The sequence below is a fragment of the Lolium perenne genome, chromosome 4, assembly GCF_019359855.2.
Source record: "Lolium perenne isolate Kyuss_39 chromosome 4, Kyuss_2.0, whole genome shotgun sequence".
NCBI lineage: Eukaryota > Viridiplantae > Streptophyta > Magnoliopsida > Poales > Poaceae > Lolium > Lolium perenne.
The window spans coordinates 150,668,056-150,691,633 of NC_067247.2; the positions used below are offsets into that span (position 1 = coordinate 150,668,056).

Below are 23,578 nucleotides of genomic sequence, written 5' to 3' on the forward strand. Positions count from 1 at the left end.
TTGGTTCTCCATACACAAACGTTCCCATCCATCTCGCTCCAAAAGGCCCTCCCTGAATGTGTACATCAATGTGTCGATTCCTGAAAGACAGTAGATCCACATCAACATCTTCCGTGTGAAAAAGAGCCAGGCCACCCCCTGTACCATCCCCCTTCACAGCAAAACAACCCTTCATGCCTAGCCGGTAACTCAGATTACGCACACAGTCTGGTTGTTGTCTTGTCTTACACAGGAAAACAAGACTGGGGTGATGCGTCTGTACAAGACAGACTAGCTCCTAAACTGTCGGGGATTGCCCCGCCCCCCCCCCCCGACAGTTCCAACCTGAAATACTAATTGCTCATGTCAGGCCTCGCCGTGAGGACCCGACATGTTTCCATTGTTGGCAGTAGATACTTCTTCCACCCGCCCTCTTTTTGGACCAAGGACGATATCAAGGCTAGACTCAGCTTCCTCATGAGCGTGTGCCAAATCAAATTCGGCGACTCGCTTACCCAGTAGGATGTTTGCACGGAGATCTGCCACACCCCTTGTTCCATGGAGTTCACGAATTTTCAGCTGATTCACCGTACCCCTACGGTTTTTATAAATCCGATAGTTGACACCAATGACTTCGCATAAACGTTTAGATTTAGTGCCTGAGTCTGCGCCAGTGTTGGCTTTTCCTTCCTCCACTGGTACTGGTTGCACAGAAGGCGAATTAACCGAAGTTTCCCCTTCCTTCGTCTCCTTCGAGGTAGGGCTAAAATGTGTCTTTGCCTGCTGTTTTGTAGCTCTTTCCTCCCATTGCTTCCTCAACTCACGTACCCCATCAAATGTACGCTTCAGATTTTCTGTATCTTCCTGGACCTGTGTTGACGTGGGCATTACCCTTCGAGTAACCAGTGTTGCCCTATCCGGTGTTGACTAATTGGAGGCCCATGAAGATACCTGAAGGCGTGATGGGCCGTTAGGTCGGTGTACCAGGAGATTCCTTGACGGGCAAGACAAGGAAGATAACAAACAAGGAAAGATTGGATCTAAAACTACTGTAAATCTAGTCGTATTCGGTTAGATCTCTTGAGACCTGGCCTCATATATAAAGGCCAGGAGAGGGGCTGCCGAAGGACACAATCAATCTTAGCAATCTTAACCAGGAAAAGCTTAGAGCTAGGTAACCCTAGCAATAGCAATCTCGACTAGATCTCAGCCGAACTATTCGGCACCCCATTGTAACCCATTGTCTTCATAATCAAAGAACAGACAGGCAGGACGTAAGGGTTTTACCTCATCGAGGGCCCCGAGCCTGGGTAAATCGCTCTCCCCGCTTGTCTGTGAACCGATGTCTCGTGTCAGCCTACAGGATTCCATCAACCCTAAGCCCCTATCGGAGGGCATTGGCGAGGAGTACCCTCGACAATTGGCGCCGTCTGTGGGAAATCTGTCGGCACAAGGCAGGTCATCGGCAGCACCAGTTACGTCCGCGGCGTTCTTACTCGAGTCGCCGACACCAGCAAAGCCAAGAGATCCGATCCACTGCGGATCCTTCGAGTTCGTACCGCGCCGCGAAGAACTTCACCCGAATTCTATGGCATCGTCTCACAACACGGAAGCTGTTTTCGGTGGCGTCCACTTCGTCATCGACTCCGGGGGCTTTCTTCGCCTCCCTGGGGCCGGCGTGTCCCACTCAAAGGCCGTGCCTCAGGAGGGTACCCCTTCGGCAACAGCCTTAAAAACTTCGCCCAGAAGCATACGAGAGAGCAACCGAGAAAACCTCGACGCCATAGCTGGACAAAGAAAGAGACGAAGGAGCTCACACCGTGAAGAGGAAGGCAGAACAGCAGTCCACTCTCGATGCTATGACATGTCGTCAATCAGAGGCCGCACCTGTTCTCCACACCTCTCAGCTACAGAGCAACTTGAGGCGCCATGTTATCTCCACTCTTATTTCGATCCTAAGGATGGTCGGGAAAAGTCCAGCCATCTGTTAAGGAACTGCCGACACTTCCTAGAGATTCGGCAGTTCTACGACGACCTTAGAGCCGAAGCCACATCAAGAATTCGCATGATGGAAGAGAAAGCAAGGTCCTATGATCATCAGCCAGAACCATATGTACCAGAACCATACGAGCCAATGGAAAAAGATGAATACATACCCGCCGAGGCATTCCCAGCGTTGCGTGGACAAATCAACATGATCCACAAAACCAGCTTTTCGAAAAGAGAAATCAAAAAGTTCTCCCGAGAAGTAAAATACGCGGAAGTTGCCATGGTTGATACGCCGGATTTTATCTATTGGTCAGATCAGAGCATCACCTTCAGCAGGGCGGACCATCCGAAGGCCGTCCCAAGGCCCGGTCACGCGGCCCTTGTCCTGGAAGCACAGATTGGAGGATACAATATAGGCAAAGTGTTCATGGACGGTGGAAGCGGCTTAAACCTGTTATTCGCCAGCACAATGAGGGCAATGGGTTTAACAGTCGACATGCTAAAAGAATCCGACACAGGGTTTCATGGCATTATACTGACTCGACGCCTACTCGCTGGGCAAAACATCATTGGACGTTGTCTTCGGCACGCCCAGTAAATTCAGGAAAGAAAGGGTCGAGTTCGAGGTAGTCGACTGGGAATCTCAGTACCACGCCATCCTCGGCAGGCCTGCGTTTGCCAAATTCATGGCCGTGCCTCATTATGCATACCTGAAACTAAAGATGCCAGGCAACAACGGGACCCCAATAACCATTCACGGCAGCTTCGCTCGGTCAGACAACTGCGACAGGGAATTCCAGAAGATCGCCTCGAAGTTTGGAGCCAAAGAAGAACTCAACGCGATCGACGCCATTACAGACCACACACAGCCACCAGCCGACGATCGAAACGTAAGATCCGATGAGTTCGATACTGCAAAGGAAACCAAGAAGCTGCAGGTGCACCCTACTGATCCGAAGAAGACGGTCAAAACCTTGGCTGACCTAGCTGTCGCATAGGAAAGCGCGCTCATCGAGTTCCTCCGTGAGCGCTGGGAGATATTTGCATGGGAACCATCCGACATGCCAGGTATCCCCAGGGAACTCGCTGAGCATGCCCTAAATGTTGACCCGACGGCCAAACGAGTACAGCAGTCGATGAACCTGCGCGATGCAGTCAGTGACAACATGGTTGCTTACCGACAGCTGTATCAAAATATGGAGGCTAAATTCGAAGGATGCGAGCTTAAGCACATCGGCAGAGCCAGTAACGAGGAAGCCGACACTCTGGCAAACATCGGGTCCACATGCTCCCCTATCCCAGATGGAGTTTTTTACGAAGTGATCTCTCAAAGATCAATTAAAGAAAAGACGTCTGTATCTCCAAAACCCTCGGCTGGAGATTTGGAGAAAAGCTCACTACAAGAACCCTCGATTGAAGAATCTTCAGTCCTTCCTGCCGAACAAGTCCTCCTCCTCGAGCCACTATGGACCAAACCGTTCTTAGCGTACCTGTCGAAACAAGAGCTGCCAGAAGATCCTGTGGAAGCTAAGCGGATCGTCAGACGATCCAAGGCCTTCACGGTGATAAATGGTGAGCTTTACAAACGTAGCATCTCAGGGATCTTCCAAAGGTGCATCGCCATTAACGATGGAAAAGCACTGTTGCGCGAGATACATGAAGGAACCTGTGGGCATCATGCAGGGAGCAGAGCCCTTGTGGCGAAAGCCTTTAGGGCAGGATTTTATTGGCCAACGGCAGCGTCGGATGCTAGGGATCTAGTCATGAAGTGCGATGCGTGCCAACGTTTCTCGTTGAAACCACACGCTCCTGCAACGGATTTAATGACAATACCCTTGGCATGGCCGTTCGCTCAATGGGGACTCGATCAAGTTGGACCATTGCCAAGATCGTCACCCGGAGGTCACACGTACTTATTGGTTGCAGTTGACAAATTCACTAAGTGGATCGAGGCAGTACCAGTGCGAAACCAAAAGGCTGAAACAGCGGTTCAATTCTTCAAACGAATAACCTGTCGATTCGGTATGCCCCACAGCATCGTCACAGACAACGGCTCCAACTTTGATTCCGAGGAGTTCAGGAAATTTTGTGATGATGGAGGGATCAAATTGAAATTCGCATCAGTCTTGCACCCCCAGACCAACTGCCAGGTGGAAAGGATCAATGGTTTAATAGGGGATGGTTTAAAGAAACGCCTTAAAGGCGCAGCCGGAGCCTGGGTTGAAGAGTTACCATATGTGCTATGGAGTTTGCGTACCACCCCCAACAGGTCGACTCAATACACTCCATTCTTCTTGGTGTACGGAGCCGAAGCAGTCCTGCCAGCCGACGTCCGATTTGAAGCGCCTCGAGTAACTGCGTACACAGAGTCCTCCTCCAATATCGCGCTACAAGATGCTGTCGACCTCCTTGACGAAACAAGAGATATCGCCTTGGCAATAACAACGGTCTACCAACAAGCACTGAGAAATTATCACAGCCGATGAATACGCAGTCGAAATTTCAGTGTTGGAGATATGGTACTGCGGTTGAAGCAAAAAAGACCCTTAAAACTAGAGTCCCCATGGGAAGGACCATACATCATCACCGAAGTGATACTAGGAGGAGCTTATCGGCTCAAAAATCTAGTCTCAGGAAAAGATGTTGAGAATCCGTGGAACATCGCGCAATTGCGACGGTTTTATACATAGGATACGATTGTTTTTCATTCAACGGCCTACAAGGTTGCTTTACATTATGAATAAAGATCTCATCAGATTTTTGTTACCCTTTTTCTTGTTTCAGGCTTTGGCACCCGAACGTAACGTTTGGAGCTTTTCTCATCGGCTCTAACTCCCATCGGTAGCATTGGCCCAGAAGAAACGTGTCTACACAATGTCATTAATTAAATACTCTCAGCGAGAGCTAAGATTAATGACACACAAAAACAACCAATCCAAGCCTCGAAAAATACGCGAGTGCTGCAGTCGATGGTTACATTATCATAAGATAAGGCTCAAACCGGTGCACCGTGTGACGAAGCCGAACTTTCGCATAAATTACATATCGACTTCGCAATAACATTGCATAAAATACAATGAAGTCGTCGAGTAAGCAGGTTGAACTGATCACTCAGCCGCACTCGATAACAAAGTATCAAATTAAATTAACATAAGCGTGCAGCGTACGCGGTAAACAATCTTATGAGAATACAAGGTTGCTACATTCATAATCGGGACCGCCGGTCCCAATGGGCCTTCAATTCCTTTTCAAGGCATGATTCCATACGAGAAACAATGGTGCGAGCAGGACCTCTAGCAACATCGTAATACTGGCCTAAATCCCTTTCAGTATTCGCCACGGCTCTTAAATCTAAAGATGGATGACATGCCAATATTGAAGCAAAGGCAAGTTCAGCACCAGCCAGAAGCTCTTTTCGCACTAGCAGCCGAATCCTCTCGGGAGACTTGAATCGGGTGAACAAGCCAGACAAAGTTTCGGGTGCCTGATCCAGGGGAAATAAGGTGTGCCAAACCATCGTAAGAAGGGCATAGTATTTATCAAAATAGTAATGTGCCTTCATCACCCGATACTTAAACTTCGCCATGATGACGGCCTTCGGACGATGCAGCCATAAACCATGCGTTGGGTGCGCAACGTCGGTCATCGCCTCAAGCTCTTCATGAATCTTCCTGTCCTCTTCAGCTGCATCCGAAGCTACGACTGGAAAAGGAACGAATGTTAGAACATTCAAGCTATACCCGGAATCAGAAGACAGGCTATTACTCACAGCTTAAACTTTCGGTAGCAACATGGAGACCATCGAGAGCGTATTGTTCGACGCCAGTCGCTATTTCCCTTTTTTTCTTCACCAATGCAGCCATCGCACGAAGGGAAGTAATGTCTTTATTTAGATTAGACACCTGGTCACGTAATTGACGAACAAGGTCTGACTCGTCATTACCCGAAGAATTCGGAAAGAGCTTGGCACAGGAAGAAGACGAAGGAATCTGCAGTACGTCCTCAGTTCAGACCAAGCATTAATATAAAAACTCCCATCGGGAGCATTGAGTGCGCATCATACAGGCAAAAGGATGCTCTGGCAACAGAGCCGAATTTAAAAGGGTTACGGATAATATTATGTACAACACATCGAATAACAGTTTAAGGATTCGCCGGCGTCGAAACAGGGGCTGACTCAGGAGCAGGCTCGGCTTGTGCTTCGTCCACCAACTTCAGAAGTCGATTGGCGCAAGTTATTGCCGATCTCTTGAAAGGCTCAAGGTCGACTAGATGGTTTTCATCATCAACAGGCAGTGCCTTGGAGAAATCTTCCAATTCCGACCCCATCCCGTGGCCCATAAGCAACTGGAAAGTAAGAACCACACCAATCAAGCGGCTGCGACGTTTCAATACCTCTACAGGCTCGGAAGGATCGAAAAGGAAAGCTTCTGCCATCTCGTCGAGAGTCTTGTCCAGCTTCGCCTTTGGGAAGATCATCGAGTATAACTTCGACAGCGCCCCCTTGGACTTCTGCAGTAATCTGAGGATCTGGACATTGGACTCAGCAGCAAGAGACAAAGCATCGGCTGTGGAATTCTCCCGAAGCTGATGACGTCGGCTGACAGTTATATTAGCGGCCTCTGAAAGAGAGACGTATTAGCAATTAATGGAGAAAACATCAAGAAAGGAGCGGAGTGTCATGAGGATTTTTACCCAATAAATTCTTGATGGACTCACGGAGGACACCCTCCTTCTCATCAATTGCAGCCGCCGCTGCATGCCTAGCATCTTGATCATCCTTCATCTGGCGCTTCAGCCTCTTTACTTCTTCCTTCAATAAGGCGTTCTCACTCTTGGCATCGGCAGCGAACCTGTTGGCTTCAACCACCTGATCAGCCGAAGATTTGACGGCCTTTCGAAGTTGGGAGTTTTCGGCCTCAAGGCGAGTAAATTGTCCAGCAAAGTCCGCCACAGCATCGACTGTAGCGTAAATTGGCTGCAGCCAGGAAAAATCAAGAGAAGTCAGGTGATGGAAATTCAGCAAAGCCAGACATATCAAGTGCTTACGTGATCGCGGCCAGTCGGCGAGGTGGGAGGATCATCAGGAGGAATAACTCTCGATACCGGGACCTTCTCTACACCCGTTCGGGATGGAGGTGTTGACTTGGCAGGAGAAGGGTTCGATTCCTTAGCCGATGCTGCTCTCTCAGAAGCTAGTTTAGCCCTCTTTGCGAGAGGAACATCGTCATCGTCATCGGCAGAGCTGTTTAAGCACAGTGCGCAGTTAGCATACAAGATGATAAGGAATAAAAATAAAAAGAGTATAAATACTCACAGGTCCAGATCATCTTCGTCCACGAAGAAACTTGTTGAACCCTTCTTAGCAGGAGGAGGCGAAGCAGCTTCGTCGGCATCATTATCTCCTCCTCTAGGACTTGATTCAGCCGATGTGATAAGATCATCATGTACCTGCTTACGACGTCTGCTCTTGAGGAAGGCGTCATCTTCGGCAGCTTCCTCCTCTTGGACATCGCTGTCCTCAAGGGCGTGCTGAGCATCCTCGGTTCCCTCAGAATCGTCATCGTCATCCTCTAATACCACGCCGCTCTCGGGTGAGGGAGGATAACATTGGGCGACAGTGGGAGCCTGTGGGAGGATAGAAAACATGTAAAGCACAAGCAGAAAAGAAGAAGTAATAACAGTAAACGAAGAATGGTAAGGTTACCTCGGACGGAAGATGCTTGAGATCATAAGGAGGACGCGCTGACGTCAAGACAATGGTGTCCTTGGTGCTGAGGCATGTTAGACGACGAACTTCGTTCTGGAGCTCATCTGCCGATAGGTCGGCAGAGGAGACCCTCGACTTGTCGTTTTTGCCGGTGTAGAGCCACAACTGGTGAGGGCGAGACATCAGCGGTTGCACTCGACGTTGTAGGAACACTGAAACTACTTCAGTGCCGCACATCGTCAAGCCTCCTGAATTCTTCAGAGTGACTATTTGCTCGAATAGCTTATCGGCTGTCGCCTTTTCTTCGGGAGAAAGGGCATTGTTCCAAGACTTCTTCTTATGAGCTACCAAGACATCGTCAAAAAGAGGGAGATTTGAACGCCGCCCAGGAACAGCGGGGTCCCGAAGGTAGAACCACTTGTTGCGCCAGCCCTGGACGGATTCTTTCATCGGATAGTCGAAGTAGTCGACCTCCTTCCTGACAACGAAGCCAACGCCACCGACAACGGGGGGGGGGGGGGGGGCGTTGCTGTCATTGTGGCGCTTCACATAAAAGATCTTCCTCCAAAGGCCCCAGTGAGGCTCAATGCCGAGGAAGGCCTCGCAGACGGTGATAAAAATGGAAAGGTGGAGGATGGAATTCGGGGTCAGCTGCCAAAGCTGAATCCCATAGAAAAAAAGGAGGGAGCGAAGGAACTCATGTGCCGGAAGAGAAAGGCCACGGAACAGAGAAGCGGCAAACATGACGGTGAAGCCCTTTGGGGGACTTGGACGAGAAACCGAACCTGGGAGACGAATGTCATCCTCAGATGCGGAGATGAAGCCGAGGGCGCGAAGTTTGTTGATGTCGCGGTTGGAAATGGCGGAGGCGCTCCAGTCGCGGCTAACTTTGGCCGTCTCCGATGCACTGCCACTCTTCTTTTTGCCCATGGTGAACGAAGCTTCTGGCGGAGAGGCAGAGGAACAGGAGGCTTGAAGGAGAAGATGAGCAGTGAACGGGGTAAAAGATAAAAAAGAAGGGAGGCTCCCTATTTATCCCGTAAGAATTTGAGTCCAGTCGTGGCCATAACTCCACAAAGCATCATGGGGGGTGGAGCAGATCTGACTATACACGTGGCACTTGAAGAAGGAGTGGAACCGGCGGCCCATTATTCCCACGTCGTGCGAAAATTGAGGAGACGCCTCGATCGCCGCGCGTGCACTGGTCAAAACCTAAAAACTGCTTACGCAGAACTAGAGTGGGCCTGCCAGGTCAAGTCCTATCAATTGGCCCACAGCAGTTGCACGTCAAGTCAAATCCTGTCAATCGGCCCACAACAATGACGTCATAAAAAAGCCCAGAGGCACTCGAAGGAAACAAGAAAAGTCATCGAATGAAGGACTTGAGTCCACGCACGGATTGCAAGCATCCGAACCTGGACTCGGGGGCTACTCCCATCGGGAGCGCTGACGCGCACCCGATAAAAGAAGACCCGATAGAATAAGCAGTCGAAGGAATAAGGTTTGAGTCTGTACCCAGACCCGATAAATACTCCCATCGGGAGGACGTGGTGCACACCCGTTAAAAAGTTTTTTGCACTCCAGGATCATGCCCGGGGACTTGATTCTGTGTAGGGTAACGTTGTTTTGCCATCGGTAGTTAACCAACAAAAGTTGGGCACATTACTCATTATCCTTTGCATAAAGAAAGTATATCGGATGACCTATGGAGATCTACGAAAAATTCGGCAGAGGAGAGTATTCGAGTAGAACAACTTGAGTCTACGCACGGATTGCAAGCATCCGTACCTAGACTCGGGGGCTACTCCCATCGGGAGCGCTGACACGCACCCGATAAAAGAAGGTGAAGCAGATTCAAGATGAACAAGAACAATGAAGGAGAAGAATATCAGGAGAAGACATGCATTAAGTCTCTACCCGAATAATCTTCGGCTAGACACCCGGGGGCTACTGACGTGGGCATTACCCTTCGAGTAACCAGTGTTGCCCTATCCGGTGTTGACTAATTGGAGGCCCATGAAGATACCTGAAGGCGTGATGGGCCGTTAGGTCGGTGTACCAGGAGATTCCTTGACGGGCAAGACAAGGAAGAGAACAAACAAGGAAAGATTGGATCTAAAACTACTGTAAATCTAGTCGTATTCGGTTAGATCTCTTGAGACCTGGCCTCATATATAAAGGCCAGGAGAGGGGCTGCCGAAGGACACAATCAATCTTAGCAATCTTAACCAGGAAAAGCTTAGAGCTAGGTAACCCTAGCAATAGCAATCTCGACTAGATCTCAGCCGAACTATTCGGCACCCCATTGTAACCCATTGTCTTCATAATCAAGAACAGACAGGCAGGACGTAACGGTTTTACCTCATCGAGGGCCCCGAACCTGGGTAAATCGCTCTCCCCGCTTGTCTGTGAACCGATGTCTCGTGTCAGCCTACAGGATTCCATCAACCCTAAGCCCCTATCGGAGGGCATTGGCGAGGAGTACCCTCGACATGTGTTGCCCTTTTTACTTCGTTAATATCTGGCACTTGTGGGATTGGAGCACTCTTTACCAGAGACTCGCGGACCCGGAGCCTATCCCGCAGGTTTTGTGCAAGTTCCTCTTGTGCTACTCTATCCGCCTCCATCCCTGACGTGGAGTCAGCACACTCCTCTGACGGTGCATCGGACGAGGGAGCACCACGACTATTCTTGGCCCATGATTGTGACTGGGTGTGAGATGCAACCGGAGTATTCTGCCTCGAGGGCCGGCCACTACCTGATATACTCCTTTCATCTTCATCCGGGAAGAGTTTACGGATTGCACCTGGCTTCTTCCCTTTCACTGTGTAACGTCGGGCATCAAATTTCTTAATAGGGGAGACCCTCAGTTCCGGGCCATAGCGGCATCCAGGGTGAGGTACAACCTCAAGCTTGCACTCCTTACGTGCATGGCCAATGCGGCCACAGAAGAAACACAAATTTGGGACTCTCTCATAGCGAATATTATGCCTAGTGACTCTCTCATTCATGCTTACTGGAAGTGTGTAAACCAAAGGCTGCCGAACTGGCCAGCAGACACGCACTCTCAGGAACGGGCCACTAGCCTGCTCACCATCATCCGTGTCAACCTCCATGACTTCTCCCAATTGCTCCATTAGAGCCGTCCCCTTCTTTCTCGTCATAAGCTTCCTTGGGAGGTCGTAAACTCTGACCCATATGGGAAAGGCTAAGGGCCTGACATCTGTCGCGCTCTACTCGCGACCAAACGAGACGACAATAACAACATCATGCCGGTGGTGCCAAGTGCCTCCTTTGACGAGAAACTTGTAATCTGCCTCGCCATAGAAATCCAGCTGGAACAGGTTGTCGCCGAGGTCCTTGTATGTCATCTTCTGCTCTGTGCGCCAAACCGAACCCAACTCATCAAACATGGTGCGAGCGCTGTAGCGGCATCGCGATACGTAGCGATCCAACGCTGTCCACCTGCCCACGGTTGCATCCAGATCCTCCTCGTCATCCTCCTCGATCTCCACCGGTCGTACCCAATCCACCTCTTCCAGAATTTCCTCATCCTCATCACCAATCTGAGCCTCCTTCTCCGCGCAATCAGCGTCCACGGCTAGCTCACTGGAGTTGTCACCAAACTGATCCTCAGCCATCGGCGTGGTGTTGTCAGCTTCAGGCGCCGCCATGTGCATAGACGGTTTAGGTTTCGGAAAGTTCCCCCTCCGATCTGAGGGTTCCTGTCTCTGCCCCGAGTCAAAACTGATCGTCCGCGGTCGTGCGACACCAGGAGTCTCAACTTCATACGGTGTTGGAGATTTTGACGATCTCCGATGCAAACTCTGATCTCAATTTGAATTATGGAGTATATAATTGATGTTTGAATTTGAAATTCAAACACAACTCATTTGAATTCAATCATGCAACTTAAATTGAGATGCCATGTTCCCCTCTCTTCTCGAAAACCCTAACAGTATTCATTGAGGTCCAAGTTTGTCGCACTCTCGAAACCCTAATCCTGTAAGGTGTCGAGAGAGAAACTTGTCCCCTTCGATGTAGTTTTCTTTTAAAAGCGCGAAATTTTCTCAGATTTTACGATGCAATGCACATCCCTTTCTAAATTCTACCCCTCGATCGTCACTAAACCTGAGACATTACAATATATTTCCAATGTATTTTTTCTGCACTTCATAATTTATTTTAGAAAATCCGCATGTACACTTATTTGTGAACGGAGGGAGTAGGTTTCTGTTGTCAATTTTCCTGTTTTAAAATTCGTGCCATATTATTTCATCAAATTTTATTGAGATTCGTTGTGTTTTAGACAGATTGAAAGGCAAGTGTACCTAATCAAATACTGCGTAGGAGGGATGTCCCGTGTGCACGGTAAAATCTCCCGGTCAACCTTCCATTTCCAATAAAATGCAATATACACTTAAAGCTAGCCATACTGCTAGTATCAGAAGAAGTATCATGCATGCCATCTTGGCAAAAATCTGATGAGGCACTATAATTAATGAGGAGAGATATGCTAGTGGTATCATAATATGATACTGTATCATAGCACGTGAAACTAGAAAATTTAATATCAAATACATCCTATACACACAATTGCATTAAGATTCTACAAATAATTAAATATCATCAGATTATGATACTACTATATGATACTAACCACTATAGAGGCTTGTATCATATGGATGATACCACTATATGATACTTTGCACTATGGCTAGCCTAAGTGCGTCTCCTCGTGAAGGTAAATGAAAGCAAATTATGCCGACGCGCATCTAGATCGAGGCGTCCAGTTCACTACTCCGTTTATTTGAATGTGAAACAAATCGATATACCTTCCCACACCTCTATATGTACAGAGTTACATACGGAGAAAATAAAAAAGCATCCCTTGACCCTTCCAATCTTCGATCCTACTGTCTTCCTTAGCCCACGCCCACCCCACAAATGGCAGAGCGTCTGAAAGTTACGTCCGCTATTGTTGCTGAAGAAGAAACAATGACACATGTGATCAAGATAGATGGATACTCAAGAACCAAGGAGCTGCTCGAGAATGGCAAATCCACGACGTCTATCCGTTTCATGGCCGGAGATCACTACTGGGTTGTGAAGTATTACCCAAACGGTAACAAGGAACCTGGTCACATATCTGTTTATCTGGTTCTTGATTCAGCTGATGCCAAGGATGTGAAGGCGAAATCCACCTTCAGCGTACTTGACAAGGGTGGAGAACCAGTGCCTTCATACATCAAAAGTTTAGAATATATCTTCCCAAGCAAAGGTTCAGATTTCGGTTTCACTTATTTTGTCAAGCATGAGGATCTGGAGGGCTCAGTGCATCTTATTGGCGATAGTTTCAGAATCAGATGTGATGTCAGCGTCGTGAAAAAGATCCGCAGCGAGGAAACAAAGGGTAATCAGTATGTGCTGGTTCCTCCAACCGACTTGCATCAGCATCTAGGAGATCTCCTGAAGAGCATGATGGAGCGGACGTGACCTTTCAAGTCGGCGGTGAGACATTCTTGGCTCACAGGACAGTGCTCGCTGCTCGGTCATCCGTCTTCAAGGCTGAGCTATTTGGTGCCATGAAGGAGAAAGCAGGTTATCCCATTGAAATTAGTGACATAGAAGCTGACGTGTTCAAATCTTTGCTCCATTTCATCTACACGGACTCGCTGCCCGAGACTACACGTGAAGAAACTGATGAAGATCCAACACAAGAAGATGTGGTGGCAGCTAGTCATTTGCTTGTAGCTGCGGACAGGTACAACATTGAGAGACTGAAGTTGATATGCGAAGATAAGTTGTGCAACCAGATCGACTCCAACATGGTGGCAACTAGTTTGGCTTTGGCTGAGCAGCACGGTTGCCATGGACTGAAGGAGGCTTGCTTTGATTTTCTTGGTTCTCCGTCCAATTTGAAGGCCATGATTGCAAGTGATGGTTACGAGCACCTGAAAAACAGCTGCCCATCTGCTCTCAAAGAGCTTGTTGCCAGACTCCTTCCCGTTGAACTGATAGCAGCCAAGGATATTATCATGGGAATTTAGTACTAGTATGTGTGGGTGCTTATCTCCATGTCATCTAGTAATTATAGTACTTCGTATCTATTTCTGCTAGTTCTCTATGTATGGTTGCATTTCCGTGTCAGGACACAAATGTTATCGATCTTTATCTATTCATGCAACTAGAATGAGCATTGCTCGGTGACGCCTGCATTTTCTGTTTTCTGAATGAGTTGTGTTATAGTGCTGCTTGTAGAGACTAGAGAGAGGAGTCTTTTTTTTTGCCTACCTTGTTCTTCATACTTCACAATATTAAGCATCTTGTTTATGCAGCATAATCCATGTTTATTCTGTTCTGGAAATGAAAAAAATATCAATTCTCTGTTTTTTTAGTTTGACATACTAGTAGTTCCGGTGGATTGAAGTGATCCAAGCGTTGCCCGAATCATCACTCGTGCAAGGTTATCTTTTGTTCTAAAAAATCCACCAAGTGAGGGCCTTCGTGTATTAGCATGCACAGAAGATTTGGATTAAGATTTAACTGAAAAAAGGACAGCAGGAAAAACGCCCTAAAAATCACAGCAGGCAAAATGCTCTCTCTGCATTCCAGCCCACTTCAATTCATTATAGGCGCATCGCAAATTGGGCCATCTTGGGCCCATTGTGGTCTCATAGCCCAGAAGGGGCCTAGGGCTTCTCCTTTTTCGTTTGCTATATTGACGCCTCAGCCGCCTCCGTTCCTCGACCTGTAGACAATCTCCACAAGCCGCCTTCACGTCTCCACTGTATACCTTGAGCGTTCGCCGCCGCGTTTGCCATATTCCGAGCCGTGCCACGAAGCTCCTTGCTAGTCCCTTCCCCATTAGCTCCGGCAGGGGCGCGCTACTCCTGTATTTCTTGCGTTTCCGTGACAGACGGGACGATTGCTCCGGCCAGAACGCGCGGAAGCCACCTTAGCCGGACAGGACGGATGTTTTGCCGCAACGGGAGGTATTAATAAGAAGACGATAAAAAGGAAGTGTTTCCTCTTGGTTCCATCCTATCCCATAACCAGAATGGCAGGGCACTGCACCATCTCCGTTGCCGCTGTATCCGAGAAAAGGTCGCATGTGGTCAAGATCCATGGGTGCTCGGTGCTACCGGAGAAAGGCGCGTGCGCGAAATCTGCTCCGTTCAGCGTTGGAGGTCTTAGCTGGGCCATCAAGTACTACCCGCTCGGTAACTTCATGCCTGGCTGCGTTTCAATCTATCTGGTTCTTGATTCTTCTCATGTCAAGGAGCTAAGTGTGAAAATCAGGTTTAGTCTGCTTGACAGGGATGGGAAACCCGTGCCGTCGCACAGCCGTAAGACCACCGAGCATATCTTCGCGGGCAAAGGATCATCTCAGGACATTTATCTTAAATCTATAAGCCATGAAGATTTGGAAGGATCAGTGCATCCAAGAGATGACTGTTTCAGCATCAGATGTGATATCACTGTCTTGAAGGATGCTAACGAAGGTAATAAGTTTGTCATGGTACCTCCAGGCAACTTGCATGAGCAGCTGGGTAACCTCCTGAAGAGCATGGATGGAGCGGACGCGACCTTCATAGTCGGCGGGGAGAGATTCTCGGCTCATCGCTCCGTGCTCGCTGCTCGGTCATCTGTCTTCAAGGCGGAGCTATTCGGTGACATGAAGGAGAATTCATGTGACCCTATTGAAATCAGTGATATGGAAGCTGACGTGTTCAAGTCCTTGCTCCATTTCGTTTACACCGACTCTCTGCCTGAGCTGACTCATGAAGGAACCCATGACGGAGGAGCAACAAGAGGAGATGTGGTGACAGCTAGTCATCTGCTCGTAGCAGCTGACTTGTACAACATTGAAAGGCTGAAGCTGATATGCGAGGAGAAGTTGTGCAACCACATTGACTCCAACATGGTAGCAACCACTTTGGCTCTAGCTGAGCAACACAGTTGCAATGGACTCAAGGAAGCTTGCTTTGAGTTCCTTGCTTTGCCTTCCAACTTGGAGGCGATGGTGGCAAGTGATGGTTTTGAGCATTTGAAGAGCAGTTGCCCATCTGTCCTCAAGGACCTGGTTGTTAGAGTGCTGCCTGCTGAACTGAAAGCAGTTAAGGATATTATCATGGCAATCTAGTACTCCTTTATCCCTCGAAGGTTGTCTGAGATTTGTCAAAATTTTAATGTATCTAAAAGCTATTTAATGTCTAGATACAACCAAATTTTTGACAATCTTCGTGGAATAGAGGGAGCACTTCTATTTCTAGGAACTTATGATCAGATATCATCTATTAGCTAATTTATTTTTTATTTTTCTAGTTCTCCGTGTATGAATGCGTCATTATGTCAAGAACCTGAACCAAAATGCTATTAATACATATCCAAGCATGCAAATGGAGTGTGTATCGTTTCATGACTCTTGCATTTTGTGTTTTTTGCAGGGATTCTGTACACACTTAATCTGCTGTTAGGAGATGAGTCTTCTTAGCCTTTGCAATCGTCTAGTTGTTCTCTCCTTGTTTAAAACGCATGTTTTATGCACAGTGATCCCTGATTATTCTGTTATTGAAAAAGTAGAAAACTGCACTTATCTGTTTTTTCTAGTTTTACATAGCAACATCACTGGATTGAAGTGATATATTGGCATGAATTTCCAGTCAGATTTTTGTTTTGTTCAAATAGATCAATGACCTGCACATTGGCACTGCTAGATTTAATTTAGAACTTTGACTATCATTCCTGTTGTATATGTTGATTAGATCTATGAAAATAATATGTTTAGATTTTTATCAAAAAATATTCTCATAATATAAAAAATTATTAGGTTTTTTGTTTTGATTTAAGTGGAAATCAATGCTGAAAGTTTTATTTGGAGGCCAGTTTGGCTTTGGCTGAGCAGCATATTTGACACGGACTCAATGTGGCTTGCTTAGTTGCTTTAAGTTCCTTGCTTCTCTGTTCAATTTGGAGCCGATGAGCATGAGTTAGGACTTATGAGCACCGAAAAAGCATTTGCCCATGTGTTCTCAAATTCCTGGACCCTGCATGTAGAACTGATCGCGGTGGAGGCTGTTAGAGCATGTCTAACAGACCCCTTAAAAGGGCCAAATCCGTATAATAACCGCCGAAATACGGGGTTGGACTCTACCCGACCGTCTAGTGGACTAAGTAAAACAACCCCCCTAATCGAATTTTCCTAGTTTTGGCTACGGGGTGGCTCTTCGCCCCCTACTTGTGCGGGGTGGGAAGGGGAATGGAGGGACAAACCAGTATTCTCTCCTCCACTGCGCGTGAAGGGTTTCCGCGAAATCCAACCACTGCCACCGCCCGATCTCCTCTGCCCCGCCCTTCCTAGCAACGACGCAGCTGGATCTCGTTGCCATGGATCCCCGGCAAGGCCCACCGACCGCCGGCGGTGCGCCACCTTCGGCCGCGGTGGTTGATGTCCCCGTCGGAGGTCTGCCTAACGCTGGCGACGTGTCGGCCATGATCTCCGCCACCATCCCGTCGAAGAGGAAGAGGTTCCCGAAGCAATTCTTCGAAGCCCCTGCGGCGGCCGCAGCTCCGCCGACTGCCAAGAAGGGGGGCAGGATGAAGACGAAGGAGGCCGGGCCGAGGGGTGCCCCGCAGTCCAAGGTGAAGACAAAGGGAGTCAGCCGCGTCGGCCTCGCGCCTCCACCGCCATCCAAGGTCACTGCCCCTCCTCCCTCTGTTCCGTCCGCGGCGACGCCCGCGCCGCCGCCACCCTCCATGGACGTAGAAAAGGTTGGAAACTCCCTGAAATTGTTGTCTAAAACACTGTTTTGAGGGGTTGGAAACTCGGACGAGTTTTCGGCCCGCGGAAAGTGAATACAGGGCCCTCTACTCGCGTTTTACGGGCAGAAAAATAGGGGGTCTGTTAGACATGCTTTTAGCATGCCAATTTAGTACTAGTATGCGTGGGTACTTACGATCATATCATCTAGTAAATTTCGTATCTATTTTGCTAGTTCTCTTTGTATGGTTTGCATTACAGTGTCAGGACTCAGGACAAACTTGTTATCTATCTACTTTTATCCATGCAAATAGGATGGGCATTGTTGGTAACTCCTGCGTTTTGTCTTTTCTGCATGGATGCTGCTTGTACTTTAAGTGTTATGCTGCGATGTCCCACACAGCTCCATAGACGAAACTCAGCTTTGATTTTCCTGCACACTTCTCTCTCTGCATCGAGACAAATCTGCCAAACATTATGTTATTTCTCTCCAACCAAATTGATCTTGGGTTTGTTTGGTTGTTCGCACGTTTTCATTGTATCTGTGGAACTTAGCCCCACGATCTCATAGTCACGTTGTTGCATCACAAGCAGTTGTTTGTGAACTCGTGGTGTAACAATCTAATCCACTGCTAGAACTATGTTTATATTGTTTTGCCTGAAATGCTATTATGTTGAACACCTTAGGTGTAGTGCTTATCATTTTGGTAAGATCACCACACGAAGTGACGTGGTAACTATATGCGGGAGACGACTCGTAACCAAACAAAGGACAAAAACGTGAAATGGAGAAAAGGACCGAACCAAAAAATCAGAGCTTAAGAAGATACTTAGTTTGATGTGGTATCTTCCACCCAACGCACTCCCTCAAGCCGTTTGACCATGCTCATATGAATGCAACATTCTCTCCGGTGTCTAAGATGGTTGTAGATCTTTTCCGGTGCTAATACATGGCCACAACATGTGAGAACGGACTATGCAACATCCTTCAGGTACTTCGCCTTGAATCCAGGATCCACTTTAACCCCTTTCTTGATGAGGTCACACACCCAACAAATGTGGACAGAGCTGCTGGCCATGTCATGATGTTTTTCTTCATCAGCGGGCAACGGTTGTCAGACAGTGTCCTGTAACGGAGCGACGCTGCCTGTAGCACGGAGTTCACAGATAGATCTGGCGAGTTTTCCTTGCCCTCCAGCATAAATAAAATACCATTAGCACAAATTAACAAGCTCTTTGAACATAGCATGCATCAAACACCTAACAGGTAAGCACATTTACGACATGTTAGAACATACCATGCAACAAACACCTAACATGAAAGCATATTACTAGCGTTTACAACATAGCATGCATCAATCACCTGGAAAGCAAGCATACTAACAAGGTCTTACAACATAGCACACATCAAACACCTTGCAGACAAATACAATAACAAGCACTTACAACAATCTTGTTTGCCTGCTAGCATGTATAAGTCCAAGATGGTACAAGGAGAGCATATACACATTGTAGAAGCAATCCTTGTACCAACTATTGAGCTTATACATGTCCTACACAGCAACGAAGATCACACTTCGCAATGAACAAAGGCAGAAGACATTCATCTGCCACTACCAGACGCTTCATGAAGAAATTACATATCTAGCAGACTAGCATGAACTAACAGCCTCGAGATCAAAGCAAACTAGCCATATCTAAGCAAACAAGCTTGGGCAAACGGATCTAAGCTAGGGTTCTATGGTATTCACGTGGATCTAACAGTCGGAGGAGGCGGAGGAAGTCAACATGCCAACGAGGAAGAGGAGGATGACTTGCTGCGGCGGGCTACACCGACCGGAGAAGATGCAGTCGCTTACCTGCTTGTCAGCCGTGAGTAGCCGCCCTTGATGGAGGGATCGAAAGGGGAAAATAGTGGCGGAGGATTATTACGGTGAGGCGTGGCGGTGTAAATAGGGGCGGAGTTTCAGCGGGAGGTGGGCAAATTTCTCCCGTGGCATTTCCTTGTACACGTGCAAGCTCTCACCATCTCTCGCTCATACTAGCTTGGCGCAAATTTCCCCCCGCGAGCGCGAGAAGAGCTTGTCTCGTAAGGAACACCCAAATCGAGCGTGCCTCCTCATATAGGCTCTATAGTGCTTTAAGAATTGTGCGAAGTAGAGAAGAGGAAAAGCGTGGAGATCCAAACTGCCAATTCTTGCATGAGCGGAGCCGGGAAACCACTTCGCGAGCAACCAAACAGGCCCCTTATAACCGTAGGCCACCAGTCTTGGAACATGTCAATGTTTGTTTCAGTGAACTTGGGCATGCTATAGGGCAAGGATTTTGAACCAGATATCTCTTGCGAAGGACGATTGTAGAAGCAGGTGATTGACCGCTTCCAGTTCTTGGGAGCAAAGAGGGAAATGTGACGGGTTATTATTGAAAAAAAGGTAAAATGCCCGTACAACAACAATGCTAAGACGGCATAGAAAGGATTATGTTCTTAACTTTTTTTGTTTGTCCTCCACGACGCAGATTTATTAAAGAAAAAAGAAAGGGCAAACTGCCCGTACAACATCAACGATAAGATGGCATATCCAATTCACCGGAACGTAAAACACAAACCTATTCATTTCCATCGTTCCAGCTAGCTAACGACTCGAGAAACGATCCCTCCTCACCCCTTAGGAGGCCCACTGTTATCTGCCATTATCCCCTTTTCTCAAGGTTGTGACGAAGCACCTTCGCCTCTAAAGGTAGACCTTCTATAGGCATCTTTGCCCTTTCTTCCTCTTCTTGTTTTCAACTATGAAGGTATCCATAAAATGTAATGAAGTAGCTCAGGAGCTTAGGCATTTGGCTAGGAGGAAGGTTCACTCTCCATGTCTCCCAAATGTTGTCCCAAACATTCATACATAAGCTCCTTGCATTGTGATAATATGTGATCAATTGGTGAAACTCAGGAAGACTTTCAACTAAATATAGCAACAAGGAAAATAAGATATGTTACATATATATTGAATAATAAATACTTCATCATTCACAAAATATAAGGCGTACAATTTTTCTTCTTAATCGTCCAGCTAAGAACCAAGCGATGGCCTGGTGGCCAGAGCTCCCTGGGTTCGAGTGGCAGCTGAAGCATGCTCAGACTGAACGAGGTGTTGCCCGTATGAAAAATCGCTAGAGATGTTTCATCTATCTAACAACGTATGTATAGCTAAAAAAAGAAATTTTTTCTCCGTTAGTCAACATTTTTTCTTAATCAACTGACAAAAAGGTTATGAATCATACTTTTGTAAGCTTGACGACGTTCTATAGAACATTTCAATATAAACACATAAGCAAAAATATTTTGTTGTGTGTTTATTTGGTGTAGCGACTACTTTGTGCAAGTTATTCCCGTACATCTGAAAATGATTCCATGCAGCATTTACAGCCACGGGGACATTTTCTGCCAACGACTCATACATCCACGAGCTATGGCATATTCTTCAAAATATATTCTTGGAAACTACTTATTATCGTGAACAAAATTGCCAGAACATCACTTTGCTCTTTTCATGTTGGGAAGGAGACAATCTGGAAAAGCAAAATAGGCGACGCCGCTACCGGCAGCCCATATGCAGCGTCGGGGGTGAGGACGACTCCCAGTTTGCCATTCCTCTGGCCGTCCGAGCACACGGGACCAACGGATCCCAGTCGAGCACCAGCAGCACTGCTAGTATAACTCAGTCGGTATCCACGCACCTTGGTGTGAACTCTGCTTGCTGGAACGGTATTATTCCCATGCACAGGGAATATTCTTCGACTTTCCTTTTCTCCAAACGAGACCTGCCAGCATATTGTACAACCTTGCAGGTGTGCCTCCTAACACATCTAAACTCTACAACTGGCTAATTGAATATGTGGACAACATTAGGCATCCCCCGGGATGAAAACCGATCGTCATAAAATGTCAAATCTCGATCATATGATCCTTACAGCACATAACCCTCATCCGCACAACGATTTTTTTTATATTATTGCTACATTGTTGGATCAATTCACCCGCATTGGTTAAATACGGATAAAAGGGATATGTAGCAAATGACCACTGGCTGCAGGCCTGCAGCTGATCCTCAAATCGTCGTAGTAAATCCAGGAAAATGGTCGACATATGTATGAAATATGGGAGGACGACGTTTGACGCTGCCATTAAGACATTTGCAGAATTTGGAGAATATTTGCAGCAGGACAGTTGTAGCACCTTGCTCGTGTGTTCGTAGCAAAAGGTGCACGACTGTACACCATGTCGAGAGAACCCATGCAACATCAAAAAAATCAGAGAAAACTAACCTTATACAATCGTCCATGACATGAGTCTCGCTAGCCCTAGCCTCCGCCCACCATCTCCCCCAAGTGAGGACACTCAAGGCCCGTCAAATTTGAGCTTCTCCAGTGGTCCATCCATGGTGTATGAGTTATGTGTCCTTTCCAGATCCAAACAATGGAGGAGAACATGAAATAGTGGTGGGAGGGTAAGAAGAGGGCACCGGGTGAGAGAGGGGCGATCATGGCGAGCTGCTATAGGGTGGTAGAGAGGCCAAGAGGAGGACGAGCGCAGAAGTAACAATCACCTAGCTGTACCCACTAGTACATATTCAGGTATCACACACGGCTATTTGAGCCTATCGCACACGGCTACCCTTACCGTCACTATCCATGGGCGTGCAAATGTGTCTAATACACACGGCTAAATAACACGTCTCCAGTGGGCTAAAAATAGCACACAATTTAGAGAACTCAAACCGTGTGGGATTCTATCTCAGTACACACCCTCAGAATTAGAAAACCCTTTGGGATCGGATATTGAGAAATTAAAAAAAAACAGCAACGGAGCCTGCCGCCATGAAAGACGCCCATCGACGCCCATCAACTTTGGGACCTCAATAGTCGTGCGACATGGTTGTCGCCGACCCGGTCAAACACCGGCATGGTCCTCATCAATCCGGCGGTCGCGGTCATCGATCTGGTGGTGGCGGTCATCGGTGGTCGTAAATTCGGTGGCCGTGGTCGTTGATATGGATTTGGTGCCGCCCACCTTGCCTACCACCACCTGCTACACATCTACACATCAGCACAAAAATAAAATCGACAATTATCACAAGTAAAGTCCATCAACTTGTTTGTCCACATATTTAGAACAAACACAGCAGCTAAGCAAGAATGGGGACGAGCAGAACTTGCACAACACCTATGGCCAAGGCGTCGATCTGCTCGTCCAAGGTCTCGATCTTCTCGTCCAACGCGTCAATTTACTTGTCCAATACGTCGATCTGCTCGTCCAATACATCGATCTGCTCGTCCATGGTGTTGATTTATTTGTCCACATCGTCGATCTGCTAGTCCAAGGTGTCATCCATGCTACGGCGACAGAACTCCTCAACCTGCACATGAAAGAACTCATGAGTCATGAGCGAGCCTGAGAGATAGAATGCGAAACAAAACAAAGAGGAAGAGACAGGCAGAGGAAGGAGGTAGAAGGTGGCAGTCGTGTGTGGCCAGGACTTGGAGTCTTGGTAATCCCGTGGGGTAGGTAGAGACATCATGGGATCGTGGGCTCTATTTAGTTACGTCTTGGTAGCTCTTTATTTTAAAAAATTCAAAATCATAGTTTTAAGTTTTAAAAAATCTGAAAAAAATTCTAGGATGTAGACGATAATGGGGGGATGATGTTTTGGCACATGAGAGCATATGCTCCCTTTATTTTGAAATGCATGTTAGCCACATTTTAAAATGTTAAAAAATTGAAACAAAAATTCCGCACGTCCATCTTCATGTGCTACACGCTCACAAAGTCGTTTCGTGAAAAATTGACTTGTCGTGTGGCGTGTGTAAAAAAGACAAAATTCGGTGCGAAAACAAAGACTTGTCACAAGTCAAATTTTATCTTTTTCACGTAGACTACAAAAAATATTATTTTGTGGTGACCCGGCATACCACTGCATGGTGTAGTATGCAAGTCTGATATAACACCAATGAAACACCGTTCCACTAGTATTATATCACTCAGAGTGGTACAACAGAAACATATGCGGGTCCAAGGCATGTCTATAGAATTACAACATTGACTCTGTTACATAAGATCATCTCAGCCTCCTACTTTACAATGA

The 23,578-nt window shown here is 47.3% G+C and overlaps 1 protein-coding gene, 1 long non-coding RNA gene and 1 pseudogene across 2 annotated transcripts; 2 read left to right on the top strand and 1 right to left on the bottom strand.

Annotated features, from left to right (window-relative positions):
* Positions 1-12,625: 12,625 nt before the first annotated feature.
* Positions 12,626-13,728, top strand: LOC127347287 (BTB/POZ and MATH domain-containing protein 1-like; annotated as a pseudogene).
* A 724-nt stretch (positions 13,729-14,452) lies between these two features.
* On the top strand, positions 14,453-16,019 carry LOC139829837 (BTB/POZ and MATH domain-containing protein 1-like). The gene has a single exon (XM_071819679.1). It carries the CDS (start codon positions 14,739-14,741, stop codon positions 15,822-15,824), a length of 1,086 nt encoding a protein of 361 aa, XP_071675780.1. The 5' UTR covers positions 14,453-14,738; the 3' UTR covers positions 15,825-16,019.
* A 6,462-nt stretch (positions 16,020-22,481) lies between these two features.
* Positions 22,482-22,978, bottom strand: LOC127294146 (uncharacterized). Its single transcript, XR_007846402.2, has 2 exons — positions 22,660-22,978; positions 22,482-22,521 (listed from the first exon to the last, which is right to left on the bottom strand). It is a non-coding gene; the product is annotated as an uncharacterized lncRNA (long non-coding RNA).
* Positions 22,979-23,578: the final 600 nt, after the last annotated feature.